We start from the raw sequence: 17,729 nt of genomic DNA, 5'->3' as shown, positions 1-17,729 counted from the left end.
TTGAAATTAGACCTGCGGGCTCCCCGACCTCTTGGGGCCTAAATCTCCGCTTAGCCTGGCCTCCCAGGGACAAGTGGCCAACCTGAGCTGGAGCAGGCTGCAAGGGCTTCTATTTTTTCTGTTCCTCCTGCAGGACTTCCTTCTCCCTCCCCCCCCTGAGGCTGGCCCAGGCTCTGGTGCTGGCCAGCTGCTGGGGCGTCTCAGTGCGGGACGACTGCCGGTACGGACTGAGCCCCTCCTGCCTCCTCCTGAACCATCCTTTTCCGCCTGTCCACAGCTGGGACAGCCGGGCTTGGCACTTAGATCCCTATGGTCTCTCCAGAGCCCCAGAGCGGGTTCGCTTGTATAAGGGACATGTGGACTCCTCTGAGGCCCCCCAGGACCTCTTGGGCCTGAGCCCCAAGCCTTCAGAGGGACCCGGCTGGGAGGGGACACCCTTGGCTGGGTCCATGCTGGAACTGGAAGCTGAGGAAAGTGGGGAGAGACAAATCACTCAGAGGGACCCAAGTGGAGGCCTCCAGGCCATCCTACAAACCCCTCCCCAACCCCCAGAACCTGGCATTCTTCAAAATAGGAAGGGAGGGGGAATTCTCCTGAAAGAGAGCCCATGAGGGAGGGGGGAAGGAGGAGGAAACAGATGGTTCAAGCTGGAAGGACCCTTGTCTGACCACCCCCTCATTTTATAAATGGGCACACTGAAGCTGGGGACAGCAGGGGTGATGGTGGGGAGCTGTCCAAGGTCCCTCATTGAGTACAGAGCTGGGACAGGAACCCCGGAACCTTGGGAGTGAAGAAGGGCCCATCTCGGTCCACCTGAGTCCTCAGCCAACCCTTCCCTGAGTTGTTCCCTCTTGTCTCCAGCCCTGCCTCACCCGGACAGGTGCTTACCTGTATTTCCCAAGCTGTCCCTGGGCACTGGAGCTTCCAGAAAGGCTGAGCAATGGCTGTTAACAGCGCCCAGAGTCCCCTGTGGCAGGTCTAGGGGCCAGGCGATGCCCTCAGGCCGTGAGAGGCAGCCCCTGGCCATGAGCCGGCCCAGCCAGTGGCTCTCACACTGGCCGGCAGCCTGCACGTGGCCTGGCAGGTAGAGAGCCAGGCCCCGGAGGTGGCGCAGCCGGAAGTTCTTGGGCTTGCTTCCCTGGGCGCTGGGGCACTGCTGCTGCTGGGCCCCCAGCCCCCCCTCGTAGATGCTGGGTGGTGTGTCGGGGTGGCTGGGATGTCCTCGGGCCCAGCTCACTGCATCTGCAGAGGGGAGAGCAGGAGGGTGGTGGCTGGCAGGCCGCAACAGCCAAGAAGGGAGAACACAGTCACATGCTCTAAGACCAGCTGGTGTGATGGACACCACCTGTGACTTGCTGAGCCTCACCCTACCTTTCCCTCAAATGGGCTCAGTCCCCTGCCTCCCACGAAGAGCCCCCCCCACACACACACACATTACTCCTCTTCCCTTTCCCAACCAACAGGAAGGTCTGAGAAGCCTGAGATCGTGACAAAAAGGGCTCTCTCAGGATTTCAAGCCCTTTCTACCACCCCTTTTTGCCCACTACCCTAGAAAGAGCATTCCGGTGTCAGTAGAGAAATTGCACAGTGGATCCAGGATCACACAGTCCAGGGTCACACAGCCTAGACCAGTGGCCATTCCCCTCTCCCAAGCATGCATGTCCCTGAGGCCACTGGTGGCTTTGGGCCCAGGTCAGGATAGGAGTGCATCTCTCCTCCTGCCACTCCTCCCTGCAGCCCGGCACCTTCTCTTATGCGCAGCTCAGAGAACGCACAGACCAAGGCTTCCATGGAGGGCCAGCGTGGTGGGGGAGGAGCGGCTGGGCCTCCTGTGCAGCAGGGCTCTGCTCTCCCCCACCTGGGTCTGCAGGTCTCCCATGGCAACCAGCTCTGTGATGTCAAACGGAAGACTCCCAGCCTTCCTGGACCCCCAAGTTTGGGAGGGGATGATGCCCAGGGCTGGAGCAGGGTGGGTGGAGGGCAAGGAAAGGGGATGGAACCCTAGGGGAGGTCCCTGATCCTCTGACTTGGGACAAGCTACACAAAATAGACTCAGCTCTTGCAGGCTGGAAAGTCACTCCCAGGGTGACCTCTTGGGGTCTTAGTTTGCTCCTCCATGGGTGGGAAATGAGGCTTAAGGGACACAGACTTGGTGAGATCTGAGCCGGTGCTTTGAGCCTGCTGAGGAGGTGGTTCTGGGTAGCTGAGCAAGTCACTTAATTTTTCTGAAATTACACTGTCCATTGCCCTATAAGTAGATGATGGGGTATCATGTGGGTCATACCAAGTATTAGGATGTGGAAGAACCGGAGCTCTCGTGTACTGCTGAGGGGAATGTAAAGTGGTATCACTGCTTTGGGAGACAGTTTCTTCAAAAGTTAAACTTTCACCTCTCCTCATTCACAAATAACATGCTCTCATGTAGGGAAAACATTAGCTCACATGTAAAAACAAAGCTTCTTTGAACTGATAAAAACCAGTAGAGAGAAAAAGGTTCAGCTCATTAGTTACAGGATATAAGATCCACACAAAAAATTAATTGTATTTTTATGTACTAGCAAGGAACAAAAAGAATAAAACAGGAATAAATTTAAGGAGGTACAAGATAACACTGAAAACTACAAAACAGCTAGGAAAAAAGACTGACAGAAATAAAATACCCCCAAAAATCCTTGTTCATGGATTGACGGTTTAACATTGTTAAGACAGCAACACTCCCCAAAATGATCTACAAATTCAGTGCACTCTGTATCAGAATCTCAATAGTCTTTTAGACAGAAACAGGAAAGCTGATCTTAAAATTCGTGTGGAATTGCAAGCCAAATAACCAAAACAATCTCAAAAAAGAAAAAGTTGGAAGACTCCTTTTCCCTGATTGCAAAATTTACTCTAGTGCTACAATAACCAAAACAGTGTGGAATGGGTATAAGACTCGACATCTCAACCAATGTAATAGAAAGGAGAGTCCAGAAATGAAGTCATACATCTGTGGTCAATTGATTTTCAACAAGGGGACCAAGACTATTCAGTGGGGTAAAAATAGTCCCTTCAACAGGTGGTGCTGGGACAACTGGATAGCCACATCCAAAAGAAGGAAGTTGGACCCCTACCTCACGCCATATACAAACATTAACTCAAAATACAACAAAGACCTAAATGCAGGAGATAAAACTATATAAAGAAAACATAGGGGTAAATCTTCAAGACCCTGGATTTGGCGGTGGTTTCTTAGATACAGTAACCGAAGTACAAGCAACAAAAGAAAAGATAGATAAAATGGACCTCATCAAAACTGAAAATTCTGGATAAGATGAAAAGAGAAAGGCAAAAAATCAGTGATTGCCAGGAGGAGTTAGGTGAAAAAGAATTTTGGGGGTGATGGAGCTGTTCTATAGCTTGATCGTGATGCTAACTACATGACACTATACTCACCACCCACTATAATCGGCAGAGCACAAATGAAGCACTGAGACGGGAGCCAGAGCCACTTCTCTTGGTTTTCCATTTTTTTAAGTTAATTAAGTAATCTCTGCACCTAGTGTGGTGCTGGAACTCACCACCCTGAGATCAAGAGCCACATGCTCTCCGACTGAGCCAGCTGGGCACCCTGGATCTTAATTTTTTAATTTTTTTAATTAATTAATTAATTAATTAATTTGTTTGTTTGTTTGTTTGTGAGAGATCACAAGTAGGCAGAGAGGCAAGCGGGAGGGTGGGTGGGAAGCAGACTCCCCACCTAGCAGAGAGCCTGGTGCAGGGCTCAATCCCAGGACCCTGGGATCATGACCTGACCCAAAGGCAGAGGCTTTAACCCACTGAGCCACCCAGGTGCCCCTAGGATCTTATTTTTTTAACAGCTTTATTGACATATGATAAAATGCACATATTTAAAGCATGCAATTTAATACATTTTAATAAGTATACACATTCAAGAAACTACATCAAAATAGAACAAATCTGTCACCCCTGTTTTTATGTGCCCCATTCCTACTCAGGGGAACATTGCTCTGGTTTCCGTCACTGTAGATTTGCATATTTCTAGAATTTTATATAAATGAAATCATACTGGGGTGCCTGTGTGGCTCAGTCAGTTGGGCATCTGCCTACAGCTCAGGTCATGATCCCAGTGTCAACATGGAGCCCCATGTTGTCCTCCCTGCTCAGTGGGGAGTCTGCTTGCCCCTCTTCCTCTGCTCCTGCTTCTGCTCTCTTTCAAATAAATAAATAAATAAAATCTTAGAAAAAAACAAACCCTGTTCTCAATTTTTAGCAGTGTATGGGTGGGAGTGAAATTATTGTGTCATAAGGTAATTCAGTGTTTAATTACTTGAGGAGCTGCCAAACTGTTTTCCATAGTGGCTGCACCATTTTACATCCCCACTAGTAGTGTTCAAGAGCTCCAATTCCTCCACACTTTTATTAATACTTGTCATTTTCCTTTTTTAAAAAAAGTTTTTAAAAGATTTTATTTATTTGAGAGAGAGAGAGAATGAGAGCATGAGAGGAGAGAGGTCAGCGGGAGAAGCAGACTCCCTGCTGAGCAGGGAGCCCGATGTGGGACTCAATCCCGGGACTCCAGAATCATGCATGACTGATCTGAAGACAATTGCCTAACCAACTGAGCCACCCAGGTGCCCCTAAAAAAGTTTTTTAATAGCTATCCTTGTGGGAGTGAAATAGTATCTGTGGTTTAGATTTGTATTTCCCTAATGACTAAGTATGTTGAACATCTTTTCATGTGCTTGTTAACCATTTGTATATCTTTTTTAGTGAAACGTCTAAGTTTTTCATTCATTTTTAAACTGGGTTGCCTTTTTATTGAGTTTATAGGTGTCCTTTATATATTCTGGACACTTACGAGATACATAATTTACAAATATTTTCTCCCATTCTGTAGGCTGTCTTTTCACTTCTTGATAGTGTCTTTCCTGGCACACACATTTTCAGTTTTTTTTTTCCAATATTTTATTTATTTACTTGATAGAGTAGGTAGACAAGTAGGCAGAGGGGTAGGCAGAGAGAGAGGAGGAAGCCGAGCAGAGAGCCCGATGTGGGGCTCCATCCCAGGACCCTGAGATCATGACCATGACCAAAGCCAGAGGCTTTAACACACTGAGTCACCCAGGTGCCCCACATTTTCAGTTTTGATGAGGTCCACTTTATCTGTTATTTCTTTTAGTTGCTTGTACTTCCGTTCTCCCTCTTCCACTCCCCCTGGTTGTGTTTCCTCTCTCACTGTGTCTATGTCAAATTTAAAAAAATTATTTTTTACTAAGATTTTATTTATTTGAGGGGCGCCTGTGTGGCTCGGTTGAGCGACTGCCTTCCGCACACTTCATGATCCTGAAGTCCTGCGATCCAGTGTCCGCATTGGGCTCCCTGGTCAGCGGGGAGTCTGCTTCTCCTTTTGACCACCACCACCCCGCTGTCTCTGTCTCTCTCAAATAAATCTTTTTAAAAAATATTTTATTGGGGCGCCTGGGTGGCTCAGTCGTTAAGTGTCACCTTCGGTTCAGGTCATGATCCGAGGGTCCTGGGATCGAGCCCTATATTGGGCTCCCTGCTCAGCGGGAAGCGTGCTTCTCCCTCTCCCACTCCCCCGGGCTTGTGTTCCTTTTCTTTCTTTTTTTTTTTTTTTAAGAGTTACTTTTTTTTTTTTTTTGAAGATTTTATGTATTTATTCGATAGAGATCACAAGCAGGCAGAGAAGCAGGCAGAGAGAGAGGAGGAAGCAGGCTTCCCGCTGAACAGAGAGCCTAATGCGGGGCTTGATCCCAAGACCCTGGGATCATGACCTGAGCTGAAGGCAGAGGCTTTAACCCACTGAGCCACCCAGGCGCCCCTTGTGTTCCTTTTCTAGCTGTGTCTCTGTGTCAATTACATAACTAAAACTTTAAAAAAAAATAAAATTTAAAAGAAAGGAGAAGCTGATGTCCTTATTTAAAAAAAAAAAAAAAAAAAGATTTTCTTTATCTGAGAGAGAGAGCGCGAGAGAGCAAGAGCAGGGAAGAGAGGGAGAAGGTAACTCCCAGCTGAGTAGGGAGCCCGACATGAGGCTCCATTCCAGGACTCTGGGATCCTGGCCTGAGTGCAAGGCAGACGTTTAACCAACTGACCCACTCAGGGACCCCCAAAACTTTTTTTCCCTAAGGATCGTATCTCTGGTGTATTTAGGAAATCTAGCTTAACATAATCGCAGAACATTTCTCCTAAGCTTTCTTCAAGAAAACGCCTACGGTTTTTTACGTTTTACGTTTAGGAAAGGGCGGAGGTTCATTTATTTGCATATGGATTTCCAACTGTCCCAAAACCATTTGATGAAAGACCATTCCTTCTCCACGGAAGAGCGCTGCCACCCTTGTCACCCTGACCAGGGGCGCGTGGCTCTAAGTCCAAGCGTTTGTCTGTGTGTCCCTTCGCCAAGCGAGGGCGGAGGGCGGCCAGCGGGGGGCCGTCCCTCCTCTTGGCCTGCCCTTCCGGGTCTCCAAACTTCGTTCCCCTGAGCCATTCTCGGTCGCCACCCTCCCACGGTGGCTGCGGGACAAGGAGGACTCCCTGGGGAGCCCCCAGCAGAGCAGCCCACGTCCCGCACGCAGCTCTCCCCCCGCAGCCACGCCCTCCCTCCCCCCGGCGTCGTCACGTCCCCGCCCCCAAGAGCCTCCGTTGCCAGGACAATCGCCGGCAAAGGAGGACTCGGGCTGATTTCTGGCCTGTCGTGAAGCCAGAGCGAGCTGCGCGTGCGCGGTGGCCGCCTGGCCGCCTACCGCCGCCCCGCGGGCAGTCTGAGTCTTCGCTTCTTACGTCCTCGGCCTCACCTCTTCATCCCTCTGCCGTTTCTCGAGGGCCTCGGTTGCCGGCGAAGCCAGCGAATTTACCCGGGCCGGGGAAGAAGATGCTGGGCACAGGACCCAGGAGGGAGACCCGGCTTCGTGACATTATCGTACATTCTAGGGAGTTGAGGAAGAAATAAGAAGCAGTACGTAGAGCGCCTAGCACAGCGTTAGGCACATAGTAGGTGCTCAGAATGTGTCCGCCAGTGCCAGATGTATGTCTGCACACTGTGCGAAGGGGACCCAGCGGTCGCGAGGCGCGCAGCCGCTCACCCGGGTCAGGCTTCTTTGGCGTCCCCCGACACCCCTCAGCTGCTCGCCCCCTGCGCATGCGCACGCGCGCGACCTGGCTGCTTTGCCTCCCGTCCTGTTTGGCCCGAGCCGCGCGCCGTCGAGGCCTCCGTGCGTTGCCATAGAGACCTGGGAGCGGTGAGGGGCTCGCGGCCCAGACGCCTGGCTGCTGGGGTTAAGAGCACCATGTCTTTCCGCGAACTCCGCAGTAAGGCCGCCCTGCCCCCTGTGCCCTGGGGTCCGCGCCCGAGTCCCCCTCGCTTGGGCCTGTGCGGCTCCGGGGAGCCCCTGGCCGCTGCCGCCCCCCAGGCCGAGCGCCCCCGCCCCTTGTCAGCGCTCCGACCTGGCGGGAGGTGCTATGTGCGCGCCTGGCCGCGTGTGGTTAGGCGGCTGTGGAGCCGAAGTGTTAATTTTGTCTAATTTTAGATGACTTGCGTGACCACAGGCGTCTGCTTGCTACCGTGTTGGAAACGCTGAGACCGATTTGGAGTTGGGTTAGGTGAAGAGCTCAGAAAAACGAGCAAAACCGCCGAGGGGACTGGTGAATGACCGTCGCGGGTGGCATGTTTTGAGTTTTTACGATCTGCCAGGGAGTTCCTGTGTATGGGTGTGCATCGCTTTATTGGGCTCCTGAACCGCTGTGTATTCTGTATTTAGAGAGCAGGAACCGGGCCGGGAGGGCAGGGAACTCGGCCCTAGGACCCAGGCGGTGGGGTCTGGCGCGGGAGTTTGAATTCGGTTTATCTCACTTCCAGAGCCTGCGTCCCTCCTAAAGGGGATGTGCTGGGAGTGTGGGAACGTGGGATGGAGATAACCGAATTGGTTACTACTACTTTGGGGGCATCTGTTACACACCAGGTGTTTTACACTAAATACCCTGTTTTCGTCCTCACTTGCACAGTGAGGTGAGTAGAGTGATCCCTGCAATGAAAGACTTGGAGACACAGAGAGGTCAAGCAGCTTGCTTTAGGTCACGCAGCTAGAACTGGGTGGAAAGCACTGTTGGAGCCGTGGGACTGTGTGAGTCAAAATCCTTTGCTTTCCATGAGCCGGCATTTTCTGAACCTGAAGCGTTTGGGCCAACTGGGTCCACCTGCTTAGGGGTAGCACGTGGTTGCCAAGTTGGTGTCATCTGGCGTGTCTTTACCGCCCGTTTTCTAACGAATTGCTGAACATTTCACCATTAACGATTAGTCATTTCAGTTAGGAATCGCTCTTTTTCTGCCATGTAAATATAGGGGAAGAGGCGTCACATTTTATTGGCACCCCTAGTAGCATCATGGTGTGAATTACGCCCTCTGGGATTTGAAGGTTCTTGGTGACAGTGTGTTGTAGAGACAAGTTTCTCCTCCTTCGCAGGCTGAGGCCAGGGTTCTGCTAGGGGACATTAAATGCAGTTGGGCCTGGAAGAGGGTGTTAAGAAAGGGATTTCTGAACTTTTTGGCCTTAAAGGAATGCCATACATCTGTGCAACTTACAGTAAAAATCATAGTGAAATTGTCCCCATTTTGCAGAATTAATAGGACCCTACTGCGGCTTAATAGGAAGAAGTATTTAGGCAGTGTGTGGCGTGTGGTGGGAAGAAAACTGCTTCATAGACCATCACTCTCTTCACGTTTCCCAGAAAACAGTGGCGAGGCCTTGCTTCTTACTTTGCTCGTATCTTCTCTTGCCTGGTGAGATCCAGCCTAACCTCCGGTGCCCAGGTAGCTTTTTTGCGAATGTTGTTGAGATCGTTTGAACCTTGAGGAAGAGCAGGAACAGGCATTCCGTAGAGCCAGAAGCGCACTGAAAACAGATCCTGGCATGTTGTGGAAACACAAAAATGTTTGTTGTGTTCATTTGCTCATTTTGCTTTAAAGTGTAGTGACCACCACAACCTCCTTCAAGTATTAGTATGATTGTTTCTTGTTCTGGTTTATAAAAGGAATTTAAATATTTCTGTATAGTTCTTCAAGATTTCTTTAAATTCAATGAAGTTGGGACGCCTGGGTGGCTCAGTTGGTGATCATGATCGCAGGGTCCTGGGATTGGGCCCCACAACGGGCTCCCTGATCAGTGGGGAGCCTGCTTCTCCCTCTGCGTCTCCCCTTGCTTATATGCTCACTTTCTCTGTCTCAAATAAATAAATAAAAGATTAAAAAAAATAAATAAGATTAAAAAGCCAACTCCGGAATAACTCAGAGAGGGGAACTTTGCCCCACCGCCATCACCCCTAAATGTAACCGCTGTTAACATTTAACATTTTTTTAAAAAGATATATTTTTTTATTGAGAGAGATAAAGCATGCACAGATGCTTGTACAGGAGCACAGTTTGGGGGGGTGTGGGGGGGAGAAGGAGAGAAGCACCCTCCCTGCTGAGTGTGGAGCCGTGCAGGGCTTGATCCCTTGACCCTGAGATCACGACCTGAGCCAAAATCAAGAGTCCGCTGCTCAACCGACTGAGCCACCCAGGCACCTTAGCATATTTTTTTCTTTATGACATTTTATAAACCCGGTATTTCTCATTTTGAGAGGTAAAGAGAAGGATATCCAAGGGGGAAATGACATATCGAAGGGAGAAATTCTATTCACAGCCAATCCTTAAACCTTATTATATCAGACTCTTTTTGTTTAAGATTTTATTTATTTATTTGACAGAGAGGGAGAGAAAGATCAAGCAAGGGGAATAGTAGGCAGAGGGAGAGGGAGAAGCGGGCTCCCAGCTGAGCAAGGAGCCCAATGTAGGGCTCGATCCCCGGACCCTGGGATCATGACCTGAGCCAAAGGCAGACGCTTAACTGATTGAGCCACCTGGGCGCCCCCCCAACCCCATTATAATATACAGCTTCCACTTTTTCCTCCCATTGAACTTAAATGTTTTTCAGGAAGCAGATTATGTATTTTCACGTTCATCTCCTTTTTGCTTTCCCTCTTAAAGACTTGATAAATAGTCCTGTAACTGTCAGTATGTTGGGAATAAAGAGGGAAGACAAGGAAAGTATCTAAGTAAGTAGTTGCTCTTGGATGGGGAACTGACTGAGCTGTATTTTACCTTTGGACAGATTTTACAGAGATGATGAGAGCCTTGGGATACCCTCGCCACATCTCGATGGAAAACTTCCGCACACCCAATTTTGGACTTGTGTCTGAAGTGCTGCTTTGGCTTGTGAAACGGTTAGAAGTGTACTTTAATAAAGTCTAAGAATGAATGCTGTATTTTATTCAATAGCCACCTATTGAAAATGGATACTGTGGTGAAGCAGAAGGAAGAATTCAATAAATTCTGAGTTTGAAGGACTCACTTATAACCTATTAAAAATCAGTTGAGCACGAGGAGCGCTGTGGAGAAGCTGACGCGAGCGGCGGGCCAGCCTCCTCTTCACGCTCTCGCTGTCGTCAGGGAGCGAGCAGGGTCTCTGCACACACTCTAATGACTGTAATGAAGTACGTAATGAAGCGCAACGAAGTAGAAATCATTCACATTCAGATTTCATTTGTATGGAAGATCCGTTATGATTCTGGGTGGGCGAACTTTTTTAAGGAGCTCATACATATTTTCAGTGTTGCAGGCTACATAAGATTTTTGTTGCATAATCTTCCATGTGTTTTGTTTGTGATAATCCTTTAAAAATGTAAAAACCCTTCTTAGACTGCAGGCTGTGCAGGGGAGACCAAGGACTGCAGCGCACCGACCCCTGCTGGGGCGTCAGGAGCTCCAGAACTCCCGCCGCCGCTGCTTCTCAGCTAACCGCTTGGCTCCAGGTCAAGGGCTGCTCAGCCAGAGTAATAGTTCTCATTATTTTAGTTAAACTTGGAGGTCTGAGATAGATTTAATTTTGTAAGCTGAGCCCCTGATTTGATTTTTGTAATCACTTAAGTCTGTTCTTAGGTGAGGATGCGCTCCCTGAGGTGTTTGGGATTTTATGCTGCTTTTGAAGTCTCTCTCACTCTTACTCCCTGAGCCAGGGACTTAGAGAGCTTGCTGTTGCGGATCCTCTCAGCTGCCTTCTTTCTCTACTTTCTCTTTCGTGGACTTTGTACTTAATTAACTTGTCTTCTTTCTCTCTCTCTGAAAGGTATGAACCTCAGACCGATATCCCTTCTGATGTTGAGACTGAACAAGACCGAGTTTTCTTCATTAAAGCAATTGCCCAGTTTCTGGTTAGTTGACAGTTATTTTCGGGAGTTGGAATATTAAGTATATTACAGATGAGTCCCAACGGGGGCTGCTTTCATGTTTCTAAGCCCATCCGGTCACCAAGTTCCTGTGGAGGCATTTCCCCAGCGCAGGTTTTTGTTTGTTTGTTTGTTTTTTTAAAGATTTTATTTATTTATTTGACAGATAGAGATCACAAGTAGGTAGAGAGGCAGGCAGAGACAGAGAGAGAGAGAGAGAGAGGAGGAAGCAGGCTCCCCTGCTGAGCAGAGAGCCCGATTCGGGGCTCGATCCTAGGACTCTGGGATCATGCCCTGAGCCAGAGGCAGAGGATTCAACTCACTGAGCCACCCAGGCATCCCTGGGTTTTTGTTTTTAATTCATTATTTGTTAAGAATTCTATTCAGTTAGTTTAGTATAGGTAATACACATCGTGGTTCAAAATTTTTCTTTTTTTTTTTTTTTAAAGATTTTATTTATTTGACAGAGAGAGAGAGACAGCGAGAGAGAGAACATAAGCAGGGGAGTGAAAGAGAGAGAAGCAGGCTTCCCGCTGAGCAGGGAGCCCAATATAGGGCTCGATCCCAGGACCCTCGGATCATGACCTGAACCGAAGGTGACACTTAATGACTGAGACACCCAAGTGCTCCTCAGAATTTCTTCTTAATTACGAAAGAGTATAGAGTAAAAGGACTTTTTCTCCTGCCTGCCACTGACCCAGTTCATCCCCAGCTCCGTCCTCCGAGTTTCTTCACACGCAGAGAAGCAAACACAGTATACATTCTTTCCCCTGCCTTTTACACAAACGGTGGCGTACAGTACACCACTGCTTAGAATCCTGCTTTCTTCACTTAGTTGTGTGTTTTGGAGAACTTTCTGAATACATATTCAGTTTCCTCATTCTGTCTTGTACCTGAGTAGTATTGTTTTCAGGAGTATACCATGATTTATGTAATTTATATATAGATAGATGTTTAGTTTTTTGTTTCAAAGGTTTTGTTTATTTATTTGACAGAGACACAGTGAGAGAGGGAACACAAGCAGGGGGAGCGGGAGAGGGAGAAGCAGGCTCCCTGCTGAGCAGAGAGCCTGATTCGGGGCTCGATCCCAGGACGCTGAGATCATGACCTGAGCCAAAGGCAGACGCTTAAACGACTGAGCCACCCAGCTGCCCCAGGTGTTTAGATTGTTTATAACTCTTGCTCTATGAAACTGTGCCGTAGTGAATAGCCTACACGTAGGACTTTGTGACAGTGAACCCAGGATAAGTTCTTAGGATTGGAATTGCTGCATCAAAGATGGGTGGATTTGTAATTTTATTGTCAGTTACTAAATAGCTCTCTATCAGGATTGTATCAGTTCATACACCCACTTGCAATGCTTGAGTCACTTGGAAGTTTGATTCGATACAGTCAGGTTATTGTTAAAGAGAGATTTTCAAATTACCTACATGGGATTCAAGTTAGATTTTACATGGAAAGGGCCTAACTTTTTTTTTTTTCCTGAAAATAGGCCACCAAGGCGCATATAAAACTCAATACCAAGAAGCTTTATCAGGCAGATGGGTATGCAGTGAAAGAGCTTTTGAAGATCACCTCTGTCCTTTATAATGCCATGAAGACCAAAGGGCTGGAGGGCTCTAAGATAGGGGAGGAGGACATCAGCAAATTCAAGTTTGATCTTGGCTCAAAGGTAAGGACAATGAAAGGCTCCCAGTGTGGGACAGTGTGTTTTCTTTTTTTTTTAAGATTTTATTTATTTGCCAGAGAGAGAGAAAGAGAGACTACACACAAGCAGGCAGAGAGGCAGGCAGAGGCAGCGAGAGAAGCAGGCTCCCTGCTGAGCAAGGAACCCGATGCGGGACTCCGATCCCAGGACCCTGGGATCATGAGCCAAAGGCAGCAGCTTAACCCACTGAGCCACCCAGGCGTCCCATGTATTTCTTAAACTCTGAAACGGAACATGTCAGACACTCATGTCATCGCTTCATTCCTTACCCCTTGACTAAGAGCAGTTTGTCAGTTCTGTGCTCATCAACAGTTAGATACAAACAGGAGTCACAACAAATTAATCCACTACCTATTGAAAACCCACTATATGCCAGGCACAGTTCAGATGCTCAGGATACCGGCGTGAACAGCAAGACAGCAATCCTCTGTTAGGTTCAGTGGGGAGTCAGACTACACCACAGGGCAGAAGGATTGGCAGGTTAGGGGTGATCGGTGTGTGGGGGATGGTAAAGCAGGGCCGGGCACGTGTCTGCAACAGGGAGATGGGGTGGATGACGTCTTCAGCCGAGATGCGAAGCAGGGAAGGAGCAAGCCGTGCAGCGGAGGGGGAAAGGTATCCTCTGACAAAAGTGTGCTTTGTGTATTTGATACACACGGGTTGATAGAGTGTGAGAGCTCGGAGGGGGGCTTTGGCAGACCCCACCCTGTGGTGCCTCCACAGCCACTGTGAAGAGGTTGACTTTGAGGTGGAAAATCATGGTGTTTTGAGCAGAGAGGTACATGATTTGAAACTTCGTATTAAAAGGATCCCTCCGGCTGCTGGGTTGAGATCAGACTGAGGCGGGCAGGAGGGTGCACGCAGACATGTCAGTGACTTAGAACAGAGTGGTTGCTGATATCAGGAGCTCAGCTAAGATGGGGGACAGCTGAGCTGCCAGGCGTGAGAGGATTCGATGAAAGCAGCAAGCCAAAATGAAAGTTAAGTATTCAGTCACTTACTGTGATGGTTTGATCAAGGGGCTAAAAGCAGAGGAAGCGTCAGTCCTCCCTCCCACCACACTGTTCCTTTTTCTCCCAGGAGATGGCACGCCCTTCAAGGGGTTGTCTTCTGAGGGAGGCCTGAACAAAAGACTTTGGCACTTTTTAAATTTTTTATTTTTTTAATTTCTTTTCAGTGTACCAGAATTCGTTGTTTATGCACCACACCCAGTGCTCCATGCAATCCGTGCCCTCCACAACACCCACCACTAGGCTCACCCGACCTCCCACCCCCTGCCCCTTCAGAACCCTCAGATTGTTTTTCAGAGTCCATAGTCTCTCATGGTTCATCTCCCCCTCCAATTCCCCCAACTCCCTTCTCCTCTCCATCTCCCCATGTCCTCCGTGTTATTTCTTATGCTCCACAAGTAAGTGAGACCATATGATACTTGACTCTCTGCTTGACTTACTTCACTCAGCGTAATCTCTTCCAGTCCCGTCCATGTTGATAGAAAAGTTGGGTGTTCATCCTTTCTGATGGAGGCATAATACTCCATAGTGTATATGGACCACATCTTCCTTATCCATTCGTCCCTTGAAGGGCATCTTGGTTCTTTCCACAGTTTGGCGACCGTGGCCATTGCACTTTTATGACCCTGAGTTGGGGGAGGACTAGGAATGGAAGAGTGTTCCCAGGTTTTCTCCCTAGTTCCCCCACAAGAAGGCCACCTCAGCCCACCATGAAGAGACCTGGGAGCGAAGGCCCCAGGGCTAGGAACGCACATACTTTATGGATCATGGGCCCTGCGTCCTTGACTGCCACTTCCTTCAGCGCCTGCGGTGCCCTGCTGTGCCTCAGCTGGGGTGAGCCCCGGCGCAGGTGCCCCTGGCAGGCCTGCCGGGGAAAGCCTTTGTGATCACCTGTGATCAGGTCCAAGAAATCACACTGAGGTTTGTAACGAGGAGCGGGACTCCTCAGTGGAAAGAAGTGGCCAGGGGTTAGAACCTAATCTGAGCGTGGATCTTGTGGGGTTGGATGTGGGTTGAGAGAAAACAGACCATGCAAGGAAGATCCTACAGCTACCCTGTCTGCTAGATCTTTCTGTGATGATGGATGTGTTCTCTGTCTATGCCGTACTGTAGCAGCTACTGGCCACATGTAGCTAGTGTCACCGAATAACCAGGTTCCAAATTTATTTAAATTTAAATAATGAAACATGGAAAAGGCCATGTGTCGCAAGTCCACACAGTTTTAGCCTTCATAGCTCTGGAGTTTTTGGTCTGAGCACCTACAGGGGTGAAGTTGCCTTTACTGAAATGGAGGGGAGTGTGGGAGGAGCAAGCCTGGTGGGAAAGGCAGGGAGTTTGGTTGGATCACGTTCAGTATGAGGTGTCCGGTTGTAGAAGCTGTTACAGCCACGAGCTTAGGAGGGGGTGCGAGTAGAGAGGAGTTCAGGGGACTGAACTCTGATGGCCTCCGGGGCCAGGAAGCAGGGAAGATGATGAGACTCCTGCTAAGGAGGTGGGATGTTTGCTGCTATGAGGTGGTCTGGGTGGGCAGAGCTGGAGCTGGAGGGAGCGGAGCCCTGCAGGACTAAGGGAGGGGGAGGCGGCAGCTGTGAATGCGGACGGAGACCTGCTGCTGCTGGTGTGGGAGTTGGAGGGAGGAAGGGTGAGCAGAGCAAGGAAATGTTTGGGTTCTCTGGAAAAGTTACCATATGCAAGGAAGTGGGGTGACCTGCGACTCCTAAGAAAGGAGCTTATGCTCGGGGCTAGAGGCTGTCATCTTCACAGCAGTAGCGGCCACCCCTGAGGGAGGCGGGTCCCACCGCGGGACTGTGTGCGGGTCAACTCCCAGGAGCCCCCACAGCCGTGCACCAGGCCGTCCAGAGGCGGAGAGCCGGGGGCAGCAGCGTTCTGCGGTAGGAAATGTCTCTCCGCTTCCCCTCTGGTCGCCCTGCTACTGTTGGGGTCCCCTGTTGTGACCTTGTCCAAATAGGAAGCCCGTCACTCTCACGCTCCTACGGTTCCTGGTTAAAGGTTACATTCGACTTGAGGTTTGGACTTTCAGAGAGACCCAGACGTCCTGGGAGCGCTTCTCCACAGGATGGAAATATGGGTCTCGTGGAAAACGTGCTCAGTAGTCCGGTGTCCTGATGGGAGGCGGGGATTAATTCTAACAAACTGGTTTTTTGTTTTTGTTTTTGTTTTAAGATTTTATTCATTTGAGAGGGAGAGCTCAGGAGCAGTGTGAGGGGCGGAGGGAGAGGGAGGAGCACACTCCCCTCTGAGCCCCACGAGGGACTTGGTCCCAGGACCCTGACTGCGTGACCCGAGCCAAAGGCAGACGCTGAACCGGCTGAGCCACCGAGGCGCCCCAAACTGGTTGTTTCTGAATGGCTGCTAAACCCTGTCACCGAGGTTTCTGTGTTTGACATTTTCCCTCCAGATTGCAGATTTGAAGGCGGCCAGGCAGCTTGCTTCTGAAATCACCTCCAGAGGAGCGTCCCTCTATGACCTGCTGGGCAAGGAGGTAGAGTTGAGGGTGAGCCATGTTCGACACTTAAATACTTTCTCAGCCTCTTTCCAGGCTTTCTTGCTGATTCTGCTTTTCCCCGGCCTTCCCATTCCATCACGCTGTACCCGCTGAAATGAGGCGACTGCGGGAGGCGATGGCGTCGGCTGCTGTTCCCACTTCCGGTGCCCGCTGGTCTGTTGTTAATAGCTTTCCCTCCTCGTTCAGGAGCGGCGGTTATGTAGCATGTTATGTAGCATGCTGCTGGAACTTTCTCCATGCCCGTGGCAGACTTAGCAAAGTCTGGTGTTCTTCCTGGGAGCTCAGTCTTCCTGTCTACAAAGTGCTCTTCTGAGCCCGTGGTTCCCACGCTTTGCTTCTGCGGGGGAAGCTGTGGGGTCCCGTAAAAACTACTGGTACCTGGCTTCCATGCCAGTGTCACGGGTTTGGAGTGGACCTGGGCATTGGGAGTTGTAAGTCTTGGGTGATTCTCACGTGCAGCAGAGTTGGGCGGCCCGTGACCGAGGCAGTTATTACTCATCAGCTGAAGTTGGTGTCACCATAAAAATTTTATCTGCAGTTCTTCTAGCCAATGTGAGCTGAGAAGCGTGTTCATCTACTGGGTTTACCGAGTTGTTTAATAAGAGTCTGGCTTCTAAAATCCCTGTAGGGCTCCCTTTAAATCACCTGATGTCTGGGGTGTCCCCAAAGCAGTGAATCAGAATGTGTGGGGGTGAGAGCCAGGCATCCAGCCTCCCCCCTCAAGATTTATTTATTTATTTGAGAGAGAGAGAGAGAGAGAGATGTGTGGGTGGGAGGGGCAGAGGCAAAAGCAGAGAGAATCTCAAGCAGACTTTGCTCTGAGTGTAGAACCGAGTGTGAGGCTATATTTTGCAACTCTGAGAACTTGACCTGAGCCCAAACCAAGAGTTGGTTGCTTAACCAGCTGCGCCCCGAGGCGCCCTCCAGGCATCCAGCATTTAAGGATCTCCATGGGATTCTAACATGCAGCAGAGTTTGGGACCCACTGGTTTAAGAAGTGGAGTCTTGTTTAATTCTTACCTGTAAGGGTTTATTGGCATTTGAAGCATACATGCTCACCTCTAGTGTTTTTTAGTTTTGTTTTAAAGATTTTATTTATTTATTTATCAGAGAGAGAGCACAAGCAGGCAGAGCGGCTGACAGAGGCAGAGAGAGAAGTGGGCTCCTCGCTGAGCAAGGAGCCTGATGCGGGACTCAATTCCAG

The 17,729-nt window shown here is 49.5% G+C and overlaps 2 protein-coding genes across 9 annotated transcripts in view; one reads left to right on the top strand and one right to left on the bottom strand.

Moving 5' to 3' along the window:
* Positions 1-307: 307 nt before the first annotated feature.
* LOC308359086 (uncharacterized protein C16orf90 homolog) lies at positions 308-1,791 on the bottom strand (the record flags this gene model as incomplete). Its single annotated transcript, XM_080829777.1, has 3 exons — positions 308-465; positions 889-1,242; positions 1,746-1,791. The coding sequence occupies 3 exons, from the start codon at positions 1,789-1,791 to the stop codon at positions 308-310; spliced, it is 558 nt and encodes a 185-aa protein (XP_080685903.1).
* Positions 1,792-6,762: 4,971 nt separating this feature from the next.
* CLUAP1 (clusterin associated protein 1) overlaps positions 6,763-17,729 on the top strand; it is a 33,123-nt gene continuing 22,156 nt past the window's right edge. For 3 of the 8 annotated variants that reach the window (XM_080829762.1, XM_080829757.1, XM_080829755.1), the window contains exons 1-5: positions 7,229-7,329; positions 10,167-10,278; positions 11,181-11,265; positions 12,773-12,952; positions 16,418-16,513. In XM_080829762.1, coding sequence (XP_080685888.1) covers positions 7,308-7,329; positions 10,167-10,278; positions 11,181-11,265; positions 12,773-12,952; positions 16,418-16,513 — 495 coding nt within the window. In that variant the 5' untranslated portion in view covers positions 7,229-7,307. Of the gene's footprint in view, positions 6,977-7,209; positions 7,330-10,166; positions 10,279-11,180; positions 11,266-12,772; positions 12,953-16,417; positions 16,514-17,729 lie in introns of those variants that run through there. The other 5 variants (XM_080829761.1, XM_080829756.1, XM_080829760.1 and 2 more) reach the window with 4 other exon arrangements.

Source organism: Martes martes, assembly GCF_963455335.1.
Source record: "Martes martes genome assembly, chromosome: 18".
In the NCBI taxonomy this organism is placed as follows: Eukaryota; Metazoa; Chordata; class Mammalia; order Carnivora; family Mustelidae; genus Martes; species Martes martes.
Note: the sequence above shows the minus strand (reverse complement) of the source record. Positions and strands in the feature narration are given on the sequence as shown.